Source organism: Anas platyrhynchos, chromosome 2 (assembly GCF_047663525.1).
Source record: "Anas platyrhynchos isolate ZD024472 breed Pekin duck chromosome 2, IASCAAS_PekinDuck_T2T, whole genome shotgun sequence".
Classification (NCBI taxonomy): Eukaryota; Metazoa; Chordata; class Aves; order Anseriformes; family Anatidae; genus Anas; species Anas platyrhynchos.
The window spans coordinates 126,475,615-126,494,427 of NC_092588.1; the positions used below are offsets into that span (position 1 = coordinate 126,475,615).

Consider the following 18,813-nt stretch of genomic DNA (forward strand, 5'->3'; position numbering starts at 1 on the left):
TTCCTTCTCTCCTCAAAAACCTTTCCTTCTGGAGGTTGAGATGCCACTATGCTTTAATGTCAACCATTTCAAAATATGACTTCCCTTCGTTGTTGGTAATGCAATAATAAAATTAAGCTCTCACTGTCCCGTAATGCCTTCAAGAGGAAGTAGGCAGAGAGGAGAATAACACCACGCAAATGAGAAGAGAACAGGCAGAAAAATCCTCTCCTGGGAAACCTTGCCCTTTAACAACAAATCTTTGTTTCTCCTTGGGAACAAAACTCCACAAGTTCATGTTGAGTCAAGATATTTTTAGTGCTCATTTGTGACATGGCAAAAAGACTGATCCATTAGTGCCAAGTCTTTTTCTACACTATGTTCTGCTGATAGGTAGCCTCTTTCTGCGCCTGAAAATCTTCTTGAAGTTTAGGCTGACAAAGCTGCTTCTAAAAATGTAATTTCTGGATGAGAACCCCCACATTCATTTTTCTTCTTAAAAAGTCTGACACCACTCATGAGAAGGAAAGGTATTGGCACAAGAGAGGGGACAGATCCCATGGCCACGGACAGGAAGAGTAGGACCCAGCAAAGCCATAAATTGCCTTACTCTTTCTTTGTGAGCATGAGCCATGGAAGATGCTGGGACTGAGGGAATGAAATAGAAAAAGTGGGGCTGGGCAAAGGAGAGAGAAATGCCTGGGTGTAACAGAGGGAAATGGGATGGGCTGTGGAGTGCTGCCAAGAGATGGTGCTTGTAGAGGATGGGTTTGTCCAAGCCACGCCATGCCTCTTGCCCTCAGGGCCAGAGGTCAAACTAGAAGCATTTTATCTCCTAATATAATGTTACCTCTCAGGGTTGTTTACAGCCCGTGCCCACAGCCTCCTGGTGGCATTCCCTCCTGCATCTCACTGAGGGGCAGCGTAGGCTCTTGAAGGGATGTCATGGTCCATGCCTATAAATATCATAGATTTGTGGAGGGGAAGAGGATCAGTACGATGGTTGTTCTCAAGGACCTGATTTTGTAGGTTGGTTCAGTGCTGAATAAAGGGTATGTCAACAGCTCAATTATAAGTTAATATATTGCTGTCACTTTCCCCTCCCAAATGGCAGAGGTGGAGTTTTCAAAAAAATTCACTGTAGTTGTGTTGTGCTCTGCATATGGAGGCCAAATATTGCTGTCTTATTTATTTATTTTTTTCTACCTTGCATTTAGAGTGCTTGATATATCTACCTACTCTATATAGAGTTTGATATATCTACCTTTTCACTAGTTTTATGCATTCTGAAGACAGATTCTGACACACGATGAGCACATGATTTACTGTCTGCTAGCAGATATAGGTTAAGAAAAAAATTATAAAATCAAATGACTTTTCTTCCCCAAGGTTAAATGTTAAGTTCCTCCTTCCTTCTTATCTTTGTTTTTCTTTTCTACAACACAAAAAAGATGCTCAGTAAGATAGAGTTCTTAACCACTTCTGGCATGGTCTCAGTTAATGACAGTGCCCTGAAGCTGTGAAGATTTGTACAACAGGCAAAATTGCTACATATATTTGTCAGTAAAAATACAACATTTCTGGAGAAGAATAGTATTATCTTATACTGTCATGGTAGCAGCCTGTCTACAATAACCACTTAAGTAGAAGAAAATGAAAATTTTAAGCACTTAAGTGAGTAAGGAATCCAGAGCTGTGGCAATTTTCATTAGCAGATGTCATTTTGAAACATCTGTGCCAGTCTGCAGGTCTGTTTCTTTCCTTTTAAGTATGGCAGCTGTATTTCAAATATCTGAATACAGCAAACTCAGAAAGAAAAAAAAAAAAAAAAGTAAACCTAAAATTCTGGGAAACAGGGATCGTACATCATTTTCATTGCAGAAACAAGGTACTGCTTGAGCCAACCACAACGTTACCGATGGGAATCTCCCTCCCAGAGCCTAAACAACTCTTGGACTTCCGTGGAAGTTTTGAGCCCAGGGAATTTCTCCAAACCAGTCCCTTTTATGTGTGCTGCAAGTGACTCAGAAAGAGAGTTTTGGAACAAATTGCACTGCAGTTCAGGCAGCCTCTGCTGGTGCTAACATACCCTGGCAGTGCATGTAGTTTAGATGTCTCTTGAGGAACTTACTGCTCCAGGTGAAAGTGGAGGGGCAAAATAGGTTCTGCAGCAGAAGAATGGTGATTTATCTGAACCTAAAAGGAAGGGGCAAAATGTGGTAACAGCTGAGTTTGCAGAGAAAACAGACAGCAGAGGAGGTTGTCTGCTATGCATCCTCATGGTGGGAGCTCTTGAGTAGGTGTTGCTGACATGCATCCATGGAAATGCATCTATTTGTCCATGTCATCTCCCAGGAAGAGGGGGTGGTGAGGGGGAAAATGGTGATAGTTGGTGCTTAGTTTCACATCCCTGTTGGGCGGGGTGCGGGAGCAGCCCTTCCTGCAGCTGGGGTATTGCAGAGACTGGGTATGTGCGTTTCCCGCTTTTCTGCTGGGGTCTCTGACTTCTGCTGAGCCTGTCTTTCTTCCTCTGCACAGTATTCTGCCGTGTGTATATAACGGAGCACTCCTATGTCAGCGTGAAAGCTCAAGTAACTGCTTCGGCGCAGGAGATACTGAAGATTATAGCGGAAAAGATCCAGTACCCAGAGGAGGAGCTGGCACTGGTGACAGTCACGTTCTCTGGTGGTAAATACCGTTCCTTCATCCAATTACTCACCCTTTAGTGCATCACCTTAAGGGAGGGCTGACATTTTCTGGTGCAAGGATACAGCTGTTCCTGCATGGGCCCACAGCTGGATGACCAGGGAACAATGAGGAGCTGCATCCCAGAGTCGTTCCCATGGCAACAGCTCATTCTTGGGTCCTGCCGGATGCGGTGTTTCCATGCTGGGAAGGGAATGCAAAGGACTGTCCGTATCCATCAGTATTACAAGATATTTTTTTTGTTCCCCACAGATAAATCTACTTTCACATCTAAATTAATTTGGAAGGCAATGAGGCATGGTTTGCTTTTAAAATATAAAAGGGAATAGCAAATACTGTATGTGTGACTGCTTTCTTATTTACAGCATGGGGAATGAATATTCTCCAGGAGAAAGGAGGGAGACATGTATTTGCACAGTCGAGATACTGAGGCAGTATTGCTTATGACTGACATTTTTTGCCTGTTAGTTCAGTGTTTCTCATTTACCAAGAAAGGCTTATTGTCTTTACGTGGAGGATCAGACTGATTGTGGGCTGACACTAGGGACCAGCCAAAAGCCAAGATTTTGTTTGGTGTCTGTCAGGCCTCAAAATCACTGGTCAGGTTGTTTTCTTCATTGCGGTATCTTTTCTTTGTCTCTTATTGAAAATAAAGGAAGTGATGTAACTAGGTACATGGAAAGGATAAGCTGGACCTGCAAAGAAGGGCTCAGACTTGAGAATGCCTGGGCTGTGCTCTCAGCCAGCATTAACCAGTGTAGATCCCAAGACAAAGGGCAAACCTGTAAAGATATTGCATTCAGTCTTACTTCTTTGAAATACAGACAAATGCTGGCTTGTTCTGTTTATTTATCTGATTCAGAAGTGGAGGTCACATTTTCCCTCCCCCATGTCAAACACAATTAAATAACCTTTTTTTGCAGGATTTTGGTGTGGGTGGCAAGGAGATGGCGCCCTGCCCTGGCAATTGAGAGCCTGGGCGTGGAGCAGCCACACGGGAGCATTACATGTAGGCGTCCTGGCCAACTGGGTTACATCACTTGCAGATGTACTTGTTTTACCCTTGTGTGTGCCCAAACTCGAGTCCATTGCATTTTGCAGCACTGCAAGATCACTCTGCTGCTGTTATTCTTTGGGTGTTGTGCTCCCGGTCAGGAGCAGAGCAAGTTTAGCTCTGATAGCAATAAATCTGGTGCTAACTACCTAGTTATCTAAAGAAAACCAGCAATTCATAAATAATGAAACATGCTATTATCTCTAGACCGCATTGTTTCCTAAGAAAGCCACAGAAAAAAGAAGTCACTGCCATTTGGCTGTTCAATAAGAAGAAATCATTAAAATGCAGGTACAATAGGACTATCATTTGTACACGACCATTGTAATTTCCAAAATGCTGTTTGGTCACATGGAATGAATAATTGGAGATAGCACAGCTTCAGTATCCTTGTTCCTATGCATTGCCACTTGTGTGCTATGTGCAATAAACAGCAGCCTGCCAATGCTTTATTTTTTCCTTTGTTTTTCACTGTTTGTGTGACTCAGAGCTGTCATCCACCATCCACTTGGAAGGCAACAGGTTGAGCGTTGAAGAACGTGTTTTTATTGTACTCTTTAAATGCACAAGCAAGGTCTTTTTATTCAAAATTATCTTGAAAGGACATACTGGTAGTTCAGCATGAATGTTTCTGGCATCAGTGTGAGCACAGGAGGGGGAAAAATGGATTGTTAGTAATGATGTTTTGCACTCAGACTCCTGTTTCTACCCCTCCCTCATAGGCCATGAAAAGTCAGCTGTCAACATGCTTGTCGTGCTTTTGGATCTACATTAATACAGTGACTGTAATCAAATCTCATGTCAGGTCTCCAGAAGATTACTTGGAGCCTGCAGGAAAAGACAGTTTTCCTAAGGCATGAGTGTTTAGATGTGTTCTGGGTCTTCACCCCCCCCCCCCCCCCCTTTCTCTGGTGCATCCAAAATTGCCCAGAGCAGAACACTGCCCAGTGAGTGGAGAAAAAAAGTCCTTTCTCTTTGCTGGCTGTTTGGTGTGTCCTGCTGGTTAGTAAATAAATTGGTAAAGGTCTAGAGGAATCATTTCTCTACATAAATTAGTTAACAAGGACCTTTTTTCCCAGTTATTCCTCTGCTCTATGGGTTGAACAGCTACTGATGAGGTCTCCACCCCTGTTCTTTTCTGCCTGTGACACACAGCAGCTCAGTCTCTTGAGGATGAGACACGTTGCTTTAACTGAAGTCACTGCATTTGTGGTAGATCCACTGGGTTGAAATGAAATGTTCACTAATGCACAGGAGGTTAGACTAGAAAATGTAAGGGTTTCTCTCCATTCTATCCTCTGTGAAGTCCACACTGAAAGCAGGTTATGGAAGACTTTGTGCTCTAGTCCACCATCAGAGACATTTTTCTTTTATTCTGAATAGTGTGGAGATGATGAAACCATGCTTGGTATACGTGTGTTTAATGCTTAGTTATGTTCTAAAAAAAATAAATAAGTGGCTTTACAAATATGTTTGTAATTTTTTTCTTATATTTATATGCAGCTTGTACTCCTTTTTCTGAAGCTTGTGTGTTTTATTTTCTATTTTTAAAGAAAAACATGAACTACAACCAAATGACTTGGCCATCTCAAAATCTTTTGAATCATCGAGTCGGATGTTTGTCTACCGAAAAGATCTGACTGATTCTTTGGTAAGGATGTGTATTTTGTACTTCCAATTTTTTATGTGTCTGACTGCAGATCAAGGGCTTCCTATTCATTTAAGAGTGTGTTTTCAGTACATGACTTATTTTTCAGTTCCTTAGTGAAGCTTACTAAGCTGTTCTATACCTGAAAAAAAATCTTGCATTAACAGCAGTTATTTGACTGAACAGTAATGGAATTTGTTCATCAATTTCAAATATACCAAAGCTTCTATAAAGCTTAAATCTTTCAATCTATGTCAGCCTAGAAAAGCTGGCTTGTGGTTGTACAGGGCTGACTGAGATGAGGATTACTTCAAAGCTCACAACTCCATTTTTTACCCCTTGTGCTTTTACGATACATAAAATAGCTAGTATAGAGTTACAGAAGTGGAAGACAAACTCTACAAACGTGGAATTACTACATGTAGATATGTATATATGTAGTGTGAGTTTTACCAAAATTACTGAGTATCAGCATGACCACAGTGTTGTGGCATCCACATGGTTATTTTGTGGCTGGTGGCATCTCCTTTTCTCTTCCGTCTTTCTGTCTTTCCATGTCTCTGGTGCTGGGGAGGGAAGCATGTTGAAAGGCAGAAGTTCTCTCATTCCCCCTGTCCTCAGGAAATGGGATTGAAAAATCTCTCTCCCTGTGCTTTCTCCAAACCTCAGTAAGGCAGCAACTCCCAAGATTTAATCTTTTCTGCTAATTATTCATACGCTTCGAGGAAAGTGCAGGGACAGTATTACATCTGACTTCTATTTGTTGTCAGCACAAGTATCTGTGCATTCATCCTAGCAATGAGAAATGTCTATTTACATTTTGTTGGATCAATGTGCCCTGAAGAGCTGACATGCTGATATCATTGTAATCTGTCATCCCCATTATCTCCAGCATTCTAGCTACCTCTAAAAATGCTAATATTAAGGAAGGGTTTCTAGTACAGACAGGTGACAGCCAATCTAGTTTCATTAGTTGCATAATAAAAATAGCAAAACTTGCTGTAACTGTCAAGAATATAGCACCAAAGTAATGGCTTAACTGATAAGAATAATCTTTCATCTTGGCAGATGGTTCATGTGCCAGGTTTCAGACTGATGAGGTAAAAAAAAAAACAAGAGAAATACAAACCTTTGAAAATCAGAGCTAATAATGGAAATTCAAATGACCCTTAATACTGGCGATACCAGTGAACTCCACAGTGATAACCTAAGTAACTTCTATGAGTCAGAACCTGCAGTGTTTTACTATTTGTTAGCAACTGCACTTGGAGTAAATTATGTTGAATTTATGCTGTTTGTAAATGTATGTGGATTGGTGGCAAGTTTTGTATATTTATTCTGGAGCTGGTGTGTTTGCATGATGATTCCTTTACCTTGTAATACAAACATTTCCTGGTGTCAAAATTTACTTTCTTGAGAATTTCAGAAGTTATATTTTCATTATGTTCATTACCTGTTTGGTCAGTGTTCTACACTTAAGGTTTAGAGAGAATAAGAGAAAGGGAAGGAGAAATCCTAATCCAATGGGAAATCATTGATCCTATTGACCAGTTCTTGTTTCAGGCTATTTATTAAATAGGCTATAACTCATTGATTTTGATTAGTGTGGAAAGAAAAACACCTCAGTGCACTTAGAAGATTACTTACTCAGTCAGCTCTGTTTTGTACCTTGGTCTAACATCTGTTTCATTGTGAAGCTTTTGGCATTTGCTCAGAAATTTTTGTTCTTGTCAATTATTTAGAACCCATTTGCTGAAAACGAGGAGTTGCAGCAACGGTCTGTGAGAATTTTGGGAATCAACACCTGGGATCTTGCCTTAGAACTAACAAATTTTGACTGGAGCCTCTTCAACGCAATTCATGAGGTGAGGAGCACCATGCTCGCTTCAATGTACATTGTTTTCATGCAGCAGTATATTGCTTTGGTGTCTTGATATTGCACCAGGATTTTGGAGCATTGGTATTCCTTGGTTCTTGGTTCACTGTCATGACAATATGATGTCACAGTTCTCAGTAGTTGTGATATTGAATCAGGTCCAAGACATGGGTTGTAATCCTTGATACTGCAGAAGTTTGACAAAGGTTTCTAACTTCCCTGTGGTGGTGCATCTCATGTTCCCTGTATACATCGTGGGTTTTACTGAAACTTGCCTCAAGAGAGTAAAAGATCACAATTATTCTCTAAAAACTGTCTGTATGAATGTGTTGTGGATGCAAATTGTCCTTTGCACTGAACAATATTCCAGTAAATACAGGACTCTGAATAAGTGACCTTGATTTCACTTTAATCACACACACACACACACACACACACACACACACACACAAATAAATCACTATTTCAGCAACTTAGATGTTCACATTACTGCTCTGGTTAGGTTTCAATGAAATAAAAAAACACTGGGCAGGCTTTATAAAATGTCATAATATCCCACTTCAGTGCCCATTGGATTGTTTCAATGACTTTAATAGGTTCTGCTGTGAGCTTCTGAGTAAAACACACAGCTAACAGTACAAAATGTCACTTGAAAATATCATTCAGTGAAAAGTGTGATGACTTTCTGTGAAAGTGACTGGGAAATTCCCTTGCCTCTCATCAGATGCTTTCCTTGATCTTTTATTTCATGTTCTTTTACTCAGGTTAGACACTTTAAAAACAGAGCTAGTCAAGATTTTTTTTTTCTTTGCACAGAAAGCAAGACCCATGCTTCTGTTCATGAAAATTTGGCCATTTTTAGCAAGAAATTGGAGTCAAAATTTTTCAAATTCTGCAGTGCTCTGGGATTTGGTTACTTCTTCCTGCTGGAACAGAAGTGATGAAATTCAGAAAGAGACAGATTAGTTATGTCCTGTATCTTCCTGAAACGAGAAGTGGAACTGCAGGAAATCTTAAAAGAAAAGTACATCTTGCAGGACTTCCAGTTTACCTGAATAATGTAATAAGCCTCTAGACTGCTAAGCCAAACCAAAAACTGAATCATTTGTGATTGGCTCATGGACAATAAAAAATAGCCATTTGTATCCAAGTCTTGTCTCAGAAATATTTGTCATAATTTATAACTTCTTTATATTTAAGTCATTTTTGTATCCCTAATAATATTGACAATGTCTTCCAGCAAGAGCTCATATACTTCACATTCAGCAGACAGGGCAGTGCTGAAAACACTGAGAATCTCAGTCTTCTGCTTCAAAGATGCAATGAGGTCCAGCTTTGGGTTGCCACTGAGATACTCCTCTGCAGCCAGCTCTGCAAACGTGTACAGTTGGTCAAAAAGTTCATCAAGATTGCTGCCCAGTAAGTTACTACAGTTGCAACAAAAATCCTTGAATTCAAATGCTTTATATATATCTATATATATGGTGGGAAAAGAGAATTAGGTGCAAAGCAAAGACAAAAACCTAATTTGCCATCTTGAGTTCTAAGAATGTAGTAACCATACCTAGATAAAACAGTCCATAAACAACGACAGCAAATACTGGCCAAAATTAGATGTGGTGGAGTGTATGATGTTCAAATCTTCCCCAGCTACTCTGCCAGTGTATTTGCAGCATCAACTGCAAAATACATGATGATGTAGGGCTACCTCCTTTCTTAACAGGGCTAACCTGAGGAAGCATGTTGCAAAACATTTGAGCAGCAACACTCATTCTCCAAAGACTATAAGAGAACCAGAAAACTGTTTTAAAGGCCTACCTCTAGAGAGGAAACTCACTTCAGTAAGCTGTTGCCCCATGCAATCCTGTTTAGAATACTCTTTTAATTTTTTGAAAGGGGTGGGGGAGGAAGGGGGAAGGGAAGGGGAGGGCAGAGGTTCTTCACTAATTAGATATGGCAGTCTATTCTTGCACTATTAGTAAGTAGTACTGGCATTTATTCTATGCCTTGGAACAAAATACACATATACTATAGACAGAGAGTTCTTCTCTCTGTAATTATTCTTATTTGGGTAACCAAGGGAATGGAGCAATTTAAATATGTGCAACCATTCTTCTTGCCTTTCTCCACTTGTTGGTCTTTTGCAATATTTGAATATGCATGTTCATGGAAAATGTATAATTTGTTCCCCTCATCGACTGGGTTGATTTAATTTGCAAAGCAGTTACATACAAAAGGCTGTTCTCTACTGAAGCAGTGCCTTTGGTGAAATGAATTTTTCTAATCTAATCTAGTGTAACTCATAAATGTGATTTGATTTAGGTTGCAAGTTCTGGGGTATACAGTAATGCTTTCATTTTCTGCCTTATCAATGGCCAAGTTTGGTCCAGTTACGTCAAAACTGGTTGGTTCTGTGTGCCTTGCTTGCACCACAATAGTGTTAATTTGCATTCCAAGAAAAGTTTCATATCTGTCCCACATGAATAGGGATATATTTGTCTCCAGACTAGAATCTTTCTCTATGTGAATTAATTCTGTGTCTGTTAAGTGAATAGTTGAAGTTGTGGAAACTAAATAAAGTTGTCAGTAAATGGGAGACAGGCTCTCCCAGTGCACTGGAGAAGCACCCATCAGATAGTTATGTCAAAATCTGCATACTGCTATACAAATAGGACAGTATCTAGTTTGCTGAGGTCTTGTTTTAATCCAAAAATCATCTGTCTAAAACAAAACCTTATAATATCTCATAAATTCTGGACAAGTTAGGGTGGAGAAATAGTGTGCTATGCGCAGCCACAAGCAGCCCTGCTGTTTTGTTTATGACCAAGGCAGAGAGGAAAGGAGCTGAGAGCAGCTCTGACTGCTCCCTGTTTTTTCTTTTAACTTCAAGACACGACACTTGAAGTTAAGTGAGAGATGTGCCATCTAGAGATGTTATGCCATCTTTAGTGTGAGCTTTATATAAACTTGTAACAAGTGCCAGAGAGTTTCCAGTCTAAGGCCTTGGCATGTGCTTTTCCACGGTGATTAATCCAGTGAAGACAGTGGATTCACTCATACCTAAAATCATCTTAAGAGGATTCTCTCTTACACGCACACATCTTTTTATTTCAGGATTTCAAATTTCCTAATGGACTAGAAATAAGCAGGGGCCAACTGTATGTAGTGAAACGTCGAAGAATAGAGGTATCAAGCAAATTCCACAGGGACCACTATTGGAACCAGTGCAAACTGCAACTAATTTATAGGGATATGTAAATTGAACATTAATCAGATTTTCAGACAATAAAAATGATGAGGGATTGCAAATGCATTGGAGGATTTAAAAAACAATAAAAAAAAAAGAATGATCTAAGGAGTCTAGTGGCATGTGCAAACAACAGTGGGATAAGATTTAATTTAGATAGATGCAAAGTAATTCAGCTAGGGAATGCTAATACTGAGCTGAAGAAATAACTGCGTGATTGTAAAGAACAGTGCTGTGACAAAGGTCTTTGGGTGATAATAGATGACAAATTAAAGACAAGGACAAAGTGTGACACTGTTCCAAGTAAATATATTTTATATTTGTTTTATACTTGCATAGGAGAAAGATGTAAGAACTTAGAGGTGAAGCAGTAATTGTGCTTCTCCTTCTTTTCCCACTGTCTCACATATCTCCTTGGTAAGAAGTAGAGCAGGGAGAAAAGTTAAAATGAATTACAAAGAATTCAATGAAAGATAATAGCAATATAGAGAAATAGATTGCACTCCATGACCACAAGGAAAAATTGAAGGAACCAATGATGTACAATTTACAGAAAAGATGAAAGAGGGGATGAAAATATTTATAATACAACACAATAGAGGTCATGGAATTATTCTGTATGGTAAAGGACAGCAGAGAGTAACTTGGACATTGAAAAGGGAAAATTACTTTTGACAGCAAAGGAAGAAAAATAACCTGCCAACAACAGGGTTGATGAGACAGTGGAACGTGTACTAAAAAACTTCTTAGAGACCACATCACCTAGACTGCAGGTGGCCATGATGGGACATTTAATGAGTTCATTATGTGGAAGATGATTGTATGTTAGTGCTGAGAGTTGAAACTGGGCTCAGTAACCTAGGATACCTGTGCATTCCATTTATCTCTTATTCTGAGGACAAAAATCAGAATACAGCATTCATATTTTTATTCCACAGCTGTAAAGCCCAAAGAAATCTGAATTCATTCTTTGCTATTGTTATGGGTCTCAACACTGCGTCTGTCAGCCGGCTGTCTCAGACCTGGGAGGTAAGACACATCTTTGTATCTTTTAGACCCTGTCAAAAACATTTTTCATCTATGTTGTGTACTGGTGAATTGCCTTTTCTTCCTAATTATTTGTTTTTCATGCTGAAATCTAACAGAGGGCAAATGCCACTAGAGAAACTTTACTGTGACCTGAAGCCGTAGGTACACAGCCATTCAAATAAAACTAAATATGCCTTTCCAGAGTTTCTAAATACGAGCAAAGCAAGGAGATCTTACCCGTTTGTGGAAGAAGGGGGTGGGTATGGATGGGGGGGAAGTCAGGTACAATATCTTAGCATTTTAAGTATATGTCAGAACAGAAAGTCTTATAAGATTGGTTCTAAACAAAGCATACCTTATTATGGAATAATTTCATTTATTCAAGGTATATATATCTTTGCTGATGAAACTAAAATGGAGGAAGAAGTCATTTAATGTAATATGCAGAGAAATTTCATCCCTTGCCACCTGCCTAGCACCATAAGTGGGTGGTACTCAAAAAAATGAACCTGTAACACAAAGTAAAAAAGAATAGCTGTGATCTCCTTTGTTGGAAATGCCCTTGAGCACCAACAGCTGAAACCCAATGGCCGTTGAAGGGTCACAAAGCTATCTAACACAGTCCAGTGCAGTCTTTCCCTCTTAGCTGAAATCATGCATGTGAAAACATCACCGTGTATGTCAGTGACATTGGCATGTAGAGAAATGAGGGCAATGACTGCTGCTTTGGGATGGAGTTTACAGGAACTTGGATAAGCAAGGCTATTTCAAATAACAGTTAAAGCAAAAAAAAAAATAGGAAAAAAAATACACATTTGAGGAAAACAATACAGAAACCCCTTGTTTCTCCAGCTACTAAAACGCCTTGCCCATGAGGGAACATTTGCCCTCTTATGGGTTGACTTCATCTCTTTTCTTTGGGCTTTGGTAGGAGAGTGGAAGGGGCTAAATACAGGTGGCAATGGTGTAAGTGTCTCCAGCCTGCAAGCACAAAGAGCTCTCCAGTGCGGTGAGACCCCTCTGAAAATCATGCGCCACAGATGTTCTTCTCTGGGAAGAACAAAATGTATTGCTTGTCTGAACAGGGAGTGCCTCTGCATATGTATCATTGTAAATATGTCAAGTTCCTGTGTGTAAAATATTTATGAAGTTGCATGTGTTTTTTATAAAAATTTACTGCACTGGAAATTTCAAAAGCAGAAGGTTATTTGCATTAGTAATGTGACTTCTAGAAAGTAGAGCAATGTTTATAAATTAATTATAATTACTTACACATGTAAATGAAGCCACCTAAATTTAAGCAACAATTTACACACTAAACTATATTGGTTCTGCACTTGAATTCTTAAACAAGTAATATACCCTGAGCATATTCTACTTTTTTTTTTTTTCCACACTATGCAGTGTTTTAATGAGCCTAAGATTCACTGATTGAAGATATTAAAAATGTGCAATTGCAATTCCACATTCAGTTATCTTAGCATTTTAATCGTACAGCTCATCCACTTAATCTTAATTGTTCTAAATCTCTTTGGTAGTGTCATTGTGGCTGTTGTGGTCTAAGTACACAGGCAAGGCAAGATTTGTAGTAAGGGGATATATTCTACTTGAGCTAACCAGTGTAGCTGGAAAAAAGATACACAAACATTCAGGTCCACACACCCGTCTTCAAGTCAGAAATACAATAAGCAAAATTCAAATTGAACAACAATTGCTTAGAGTATGAGATGAATCCATTAAAGCATCTTAGAGAGTGGATGCTTATGGAATAGAGCAGGCATTAGCATATAGGGAATGAAGGAAGAAGTTATGTTGTACCTGAGCTCCCAAGGAGGGCATTTTGTGCAATTCCCTGTGGGATTAGGATGAGACCTCAGAGATGGGGTACTCGTTTTTTAAGGGAAGTTCTTGTTCTCTGAGAGCAGCATGGAATACCATGGATAAGCACCAGGGTGGTGTATTTAAAAGCACTGAGTGTTATGCCAATTCATTTCCAGAGCCCATAGTTTAGAGAGAGAGAGCAGTTACAAAAATAATATTTAACCTGGTTGTGATTACAGAATCTGAATCCTCAGTCAGTGCTACTATTTCTATCTTGATAAATACAACAGATATGGATGCTGGGCAAGAAAATAAAAATGGCTGCTAACATGCAGTTTTTTTGTAGAAGAATGGTGAAAGTGTGGAGACAAGGCTTCAGTCACAGGCATTACATTCAGGTCTGTAAGTAGGGTGTTTAGAGCTGAGAAGCAGAGGTAACTGCCTGAGGAAGTGCAAAAAATCAGTCTTGTGGAAAGAAAGAAAAAAATAATAAACATTTTTCTACTTTTAAAAATCAAATTTACTGTTTTTTTCTCTGTGTTCCCCACTTCAGAAAATTCCTGGGAAGTTCAAGAAACTTTTCACTGAACTGGAAAGCTTGACAGTAAGTACAGTGATGACAGCCCAACAGAGTTGCTTGTTGTTACTTGCCATCCTTCTTTGTAATTTATTTCAAGACCGCCTGTCATTATCTGGAGCTGAAACTTGGTTACATCACATCCCAGGTTTGCCATAGGCCACAAAGCTCTCCAGAGCTCAGAGGTGGTCTCCAAAAAAGAAACAAGCCCTGTTCCTGACACCTGGAGGAAAGGCAGAGAGAGGCAAACATGTTGCTAGTTCACCAGTACCAGTTTGGAAACGGTTCTGTTGCTCTGGTGGCTAATCATGCTCTATCCAAAGAAATGTGCTGCATATCAGAAGACAAGGAGGGTAGTTTTAAAAAGTTAAAAAAATAAAATAAAAAATCAGAGGCTCGGGATCTTTTTCACCATTATTAAAGCTGAGTAAACAAGTGTTTCCTCTGGCTGTCAGGGAGCTGGATGCCTGGTGAGATCGCTGCCTAGTGCAGGGAGCATGAAATCCAGCCTTTAACAATTGTCATGCTTTTGCACTTTGAGTCCTTTATTAATTAACATGTTTTCAAGATGTCTGTGAGCTGGTGTACAAAACCGCTTATTCATAGAGGAAATTGAGATGAGTTTTTGAATTACACAACACTGATGATACATAGTCTCTTATTTTCTTTGACAATGTCCAATATGTTCCTTTTATCTGAGACTAGGCAGTTTTGTTTCTTGGTTATTGGGTGAGAGGGAGCAATGAAGGAGGTGTTTATTTTTTAAGAAGAAATTAATCGGCAATATATTCCAAGGGTATAATCAGTGCTAGAAAGTAAGCTGAAGAGATTTTGCTAATAGAAATTTGTGGGGAAATCATAGAGCAAAGTGAATCTGTTCTTCAGCTTACTCCATTTTTAGAACTGTTTCATCTGGAGGAACATAATTGCTTTTGTTGTTTTCATTGTTTACATTTCCTGTTCAGGTTAGTAAGTCACCTAGTTTAGAAAACCTTTATCTACCTCGTTTCCGAAGAAACCTTTTTATATATGTCATGTTCAGATTGTAAGCCGATAATGGATTTAGAATTGCTCTTTTTATAGCCTATTGATTTTTCTCTCTATTACCCAAATGGTTTTGTAGGACCCTTCTCTGAATCACAAAGCTTACAGAGATGCATTCAAGAAAATGAAATCTCCGAAAATTCCCTTCATGCCCTTACTTCTGAAAGGTATTGTTGAAGCTTGTCTGCTCTTTTTTGTCATGTCAGTGCATGTACAGAAATTTGTGATGGTTAGTTAATATAATTAAAAGGTGATTTTTCCTTCACGTGGGGTTATGATGTGTGTGACAGACACAAGGATACCTACAAGATAGTGCTCAGTCTTGATAATAATAAACACAGCTGCTTTTTAAGACGGGGAAAATGGAAATTTTCACACAGGTTTTCAAATGGCAGTGCTTTCCCCAGCAGGCATGGGCAGAGCAGCCTGTGGTGGCTGCAGTTGCATCCCCTTGAGGCTGGCAGGCAGACAGCAGTGCTGTGGGTCCTGCAGGCTGCATGCACGCAAGCAACCATGGTCACACTGCTGTTGGGAGGGTTTGCCTGGCCTCCTTGAATCAAAACTGACTGGTGTTACAGATTTCGTAAAGCTACGGAGAACAGGATCTGCCCCCTTCCTCTGTCCTGAGAGGAGAGGGTTGTCAAGCCTCCTGTAGGTCTGAGATACACAATAAAACTGCTTGCTTAACTCAGCGAGTTGGGCAGCTAACTCAGTGGCAGGTATTTCAAATACTCCATTATCTCAGCGTCATTAATTATTAATCATCTTGTCTTGAACATGACAAATTCATTTGATTAGTCCTTTATTCGGAAAGTGTTCTCGTTAGGCTGTTTATGCTAAGCTGCTACTGCTGCAGGTTTAAAATGTTTGAAGACAGGTCTCTAAACAAGCTGGTGACAGTTTGGGAGCCATAAGGCACTTCTCTTCTTTGCGTGCATCAAAGGAGTTTGCATAAATTCCGATGGATACAATTATCAAGACTTCAAAAGAAGGCAAATATAAACAAGTAACTTGTAGCAATGATGTTTGCACAGCGTTGCAATACAGGGTATAAAAGCATGCACGTTTTTATAAGTGCATTCATGCAGCATGCTCTCATGTCTCTAAAGTGTGTTGGATATAACAAGGAGACTGCAAAATGATACAGTAAGCTTCTTCAATACAGTGATCCATAAGGAGATGTTGCCCTGGCTGGTAATTCTCAATGTATTGTACAGTACATGTGACTACATCCTGTATCAAACATGTTTGTATTAAAATTATTTACAAGACCAATAAAATAAGTATCAATAGCACAGAAATCATTAATAAGTCAACAAATTAACTGTATTTCCACACAAGAGGAAGAAAAGTTGTTTCAAGAAAAAAAATCAGTATAAACCTTTCACTAATTATGAAAAATAACTTCAGAGTGTCCTTTTAAAGTTAATTAAATGTAAATGCAGAGCTCTCTTACAGCACAGACAGCATTAGAAAATCAGGCAGATTTTTCAAATATGCAATAAAATGCTGTGTTGTACCATTACAACATAGCTCAGATGCAATTTTCTGCTCCACTGAATTTATCTAGACTCTTAGTTGTTGGCCGCAAAGCAAATTTCTGTTCCTTCCACCCTGAGAGATATCCATTGCAGTCACAGACTTAAAAAGCTGTCTGGAAATTTCTGCTTCCAGTAGAAGTTCCTCATTAGAAGTGACGTTTTTTCACTGCACTGATACAGAGACGAGTAATGCCTGCCTGCCAGCCTGGTCCTGAAGCTGTGTCCTTTCCGTGTCCTTTTTCCCGGGTGCCCCAAAGGTGGAGGAGGTGCAGATGGTCCTGTTCCCTCCTTCCCCTCTGATTTTTTAGGGTTCCACCCAGAAGCAGAGAGGCGCTGGAGGCATGCCCAGCGTATCCCCACGCTTGCCCGACTTGCTGAGGAGTCCCTGAGTAGATCTCGGCTCCCCATCCACCCCTCAGGCAGAGCTCTGCCTAATGAGTCCCAGCCTCGGGTTTCCAACCTCATATTGAGCCATTAACATTTCCATTCTAAGCAATTACAAAACCTCCCTCAGGCACAGAGTGAATCTTTGAAACACAAGGAAATAAATCAGGTTGGCTGTTTTGGGGTAGGTTGACAGAGGTTGGTAAAGCAACCTTCAGTGTCAGCTGCAGGTTCCTGTCCTAAATCCATCCGAAACTAGCACTCAGCTTGGGGACCAAGTGGACATGAGAAGGAGTCCTGGAGATGAGCACAGGGTAGTGTTGAGATGTGCGGTTACACTGGTGTACTGGAGGTTGACACCTCAGCAGAGAGAGAGCTGTGACTTATGAAGTAATGGTGTCAGAGTCCCATCTCGTTAAACCAGTGCTGGCTACTCCTGGTCCTCATGGGTACATGTGCATCCATGCGGTGCACAGCTAAAGCAGGAGGGAGGTGATAAGGGGGTATGGGTGGTGGTGGTGTCCCCTGACACCCCTGAGTGGTGTCCCCGCCAGTATTTTTGTTGCCCAGAGGATGCACCACTGGAGGCAGAGCTTCAGTCCCCGTAGGGAGTCTGTCCATGACCTTGGGATTTCATGTCTGAGGCAGGTATTGCTTTGTGTCCTAGCAGGCATAAGAAAAATGGAAAAAAATGACCTCCAGTTACAGTTTTAATTGTAATTTTAACCTCACAATGTTTGTTTTGCCTGATTTCTTTTTTTAATTTTTATTTTTTTCTTCCCCCTCCAGTTCATTACAGCGTGTTCAGTTCCCTTCCTGGAGACAAATATAAACCTTTTCCTTTTCCTCTCACTGACCTTTTTTTACCTTTGCAAATTCTCTCCAACAATGCTGTGTAAGAGTCTTTTAACTCCCTGGGGTTTGCCTAGCCACAATGCTTACTCCAACCTAGGCTTTCAACTCTAGTTTAGTCACTTGTGTTTAACCTCACTGGCTGGTCACTGCTGTAGCCCACATTGCTGTGGGGACTTCAGAGTCATGCTGCCCTACAGAGGGAGATGAAGGGGAGTTAGAGCTGACCCCATGCCTGGTAGCTGTACCCCCTTGGAGCTCTGAGCTCAGGGACTGGCCAGCCCCTGCCTGGGCATGGCCATGAGTAGTGTGGCTAGATCGATCCCACAGGGTGCAGAGAGCAGGAAGAAATCTGGGCTCTCACTTGAAAATCCTCTTATTGCTATGTATATGTAAAGTCTATCATGCCAAGCTTTTGTTCCCTTCTTGTAAGGTACTGTGGCCATCCTTTGTGGGATATTTTCCTCTTTCTTTTTTTTTTTTTTTTTTGTTGTGGTTGTTGTTGTTGTTTAGTCATTTTATTTCTTTGTACTGAACCACAAAGTCATGAAAAGTAATTATTTTCCCTTATTTTTTTTTTCAGATGTAACATTCATTCATGAAGGAAATAAAACATTTCTGGATAACCTTGTTAATTTTGAAAAACTGGTAAGTTAATTTTATCATTCCTGTTTTTCATAGAAATTCTCATTCTCTTCTTCCCTTTCTCCCTCTTATAAGACTAAAAGGTTTTCTTGTGAGTGAAAGAAGAGGAAGTAAACAGAGGTTAGCTCTGCTGCTTCAAAGAGCAAACAGGATAAGACAGCCATCAGTTGAACTCCCCTGCCTCCTTCCTCTGCTCCTCTTCTCATTCCTTCCTCCCTCCTTTTGTCCTGTAAAATAGTTGAGCCAGTGGTATCCAACATCAGTGCCACACAGTCCACTCAGTTCATTCCCAAAGAGACCTGTTCCTTTACACCACCTTGTGGACTGTTTCTCCTCAGTTAAGTCCACCTGCCTGAGCTTTCTCTGAGTTGTTTTATATTTTCTTAAGGCACCATAGAGAAGGTGGGTCC

The 18,813-nt window shown here is 40.1% G+C and overlaps 1 protein-coding gene across 3 annotated transcripts in view; it reads left to right on the forward strand.

Moving 5' to 3' along the window:
- The window catches only part of RAPGEF5 (Rap guanine nucleotide exchange factor 5), a 160,409-nt gene that overhangs the window by 129,733 nt on the left and 11,863 nt on the right, over positions 1-18,813 (forward strand). For all 3 annotated transcript variants that reach the window (XM_038174149.2, XM_038174150.2, XM_072033552.1), the window contains 8 exons: positions 2,518-2,667; positions 5,293-5,390; positions 7,130-7,252; positions 8,504-8,682; positions 11,449-11,539; positions 13,914-13,964; positions 15,061-15,148; positions 18,342-18,406. In XM_038174149.2, the coding sequence (XP_038030077.1) occupies positions 2,518-2,667; positions 5,293-5,390; positions 7,130-7,252; positions 8,504-8,682; positions 11,449-11,539; positions 13,914-13,964; positions 15,061-15,148; positions 18,342-18,406 (845 nt within the window). The remainder of the gene's footprint in view (positions 1-2,517; positions 2,668-5,292; positions 5,391-7,129; positions 7,253-8,503; positions 8,683-11,448; positions 11,540-13,913; positions 13,965-15,060; positions 15,149-18,341; positions 18,407-18,813) is intronic.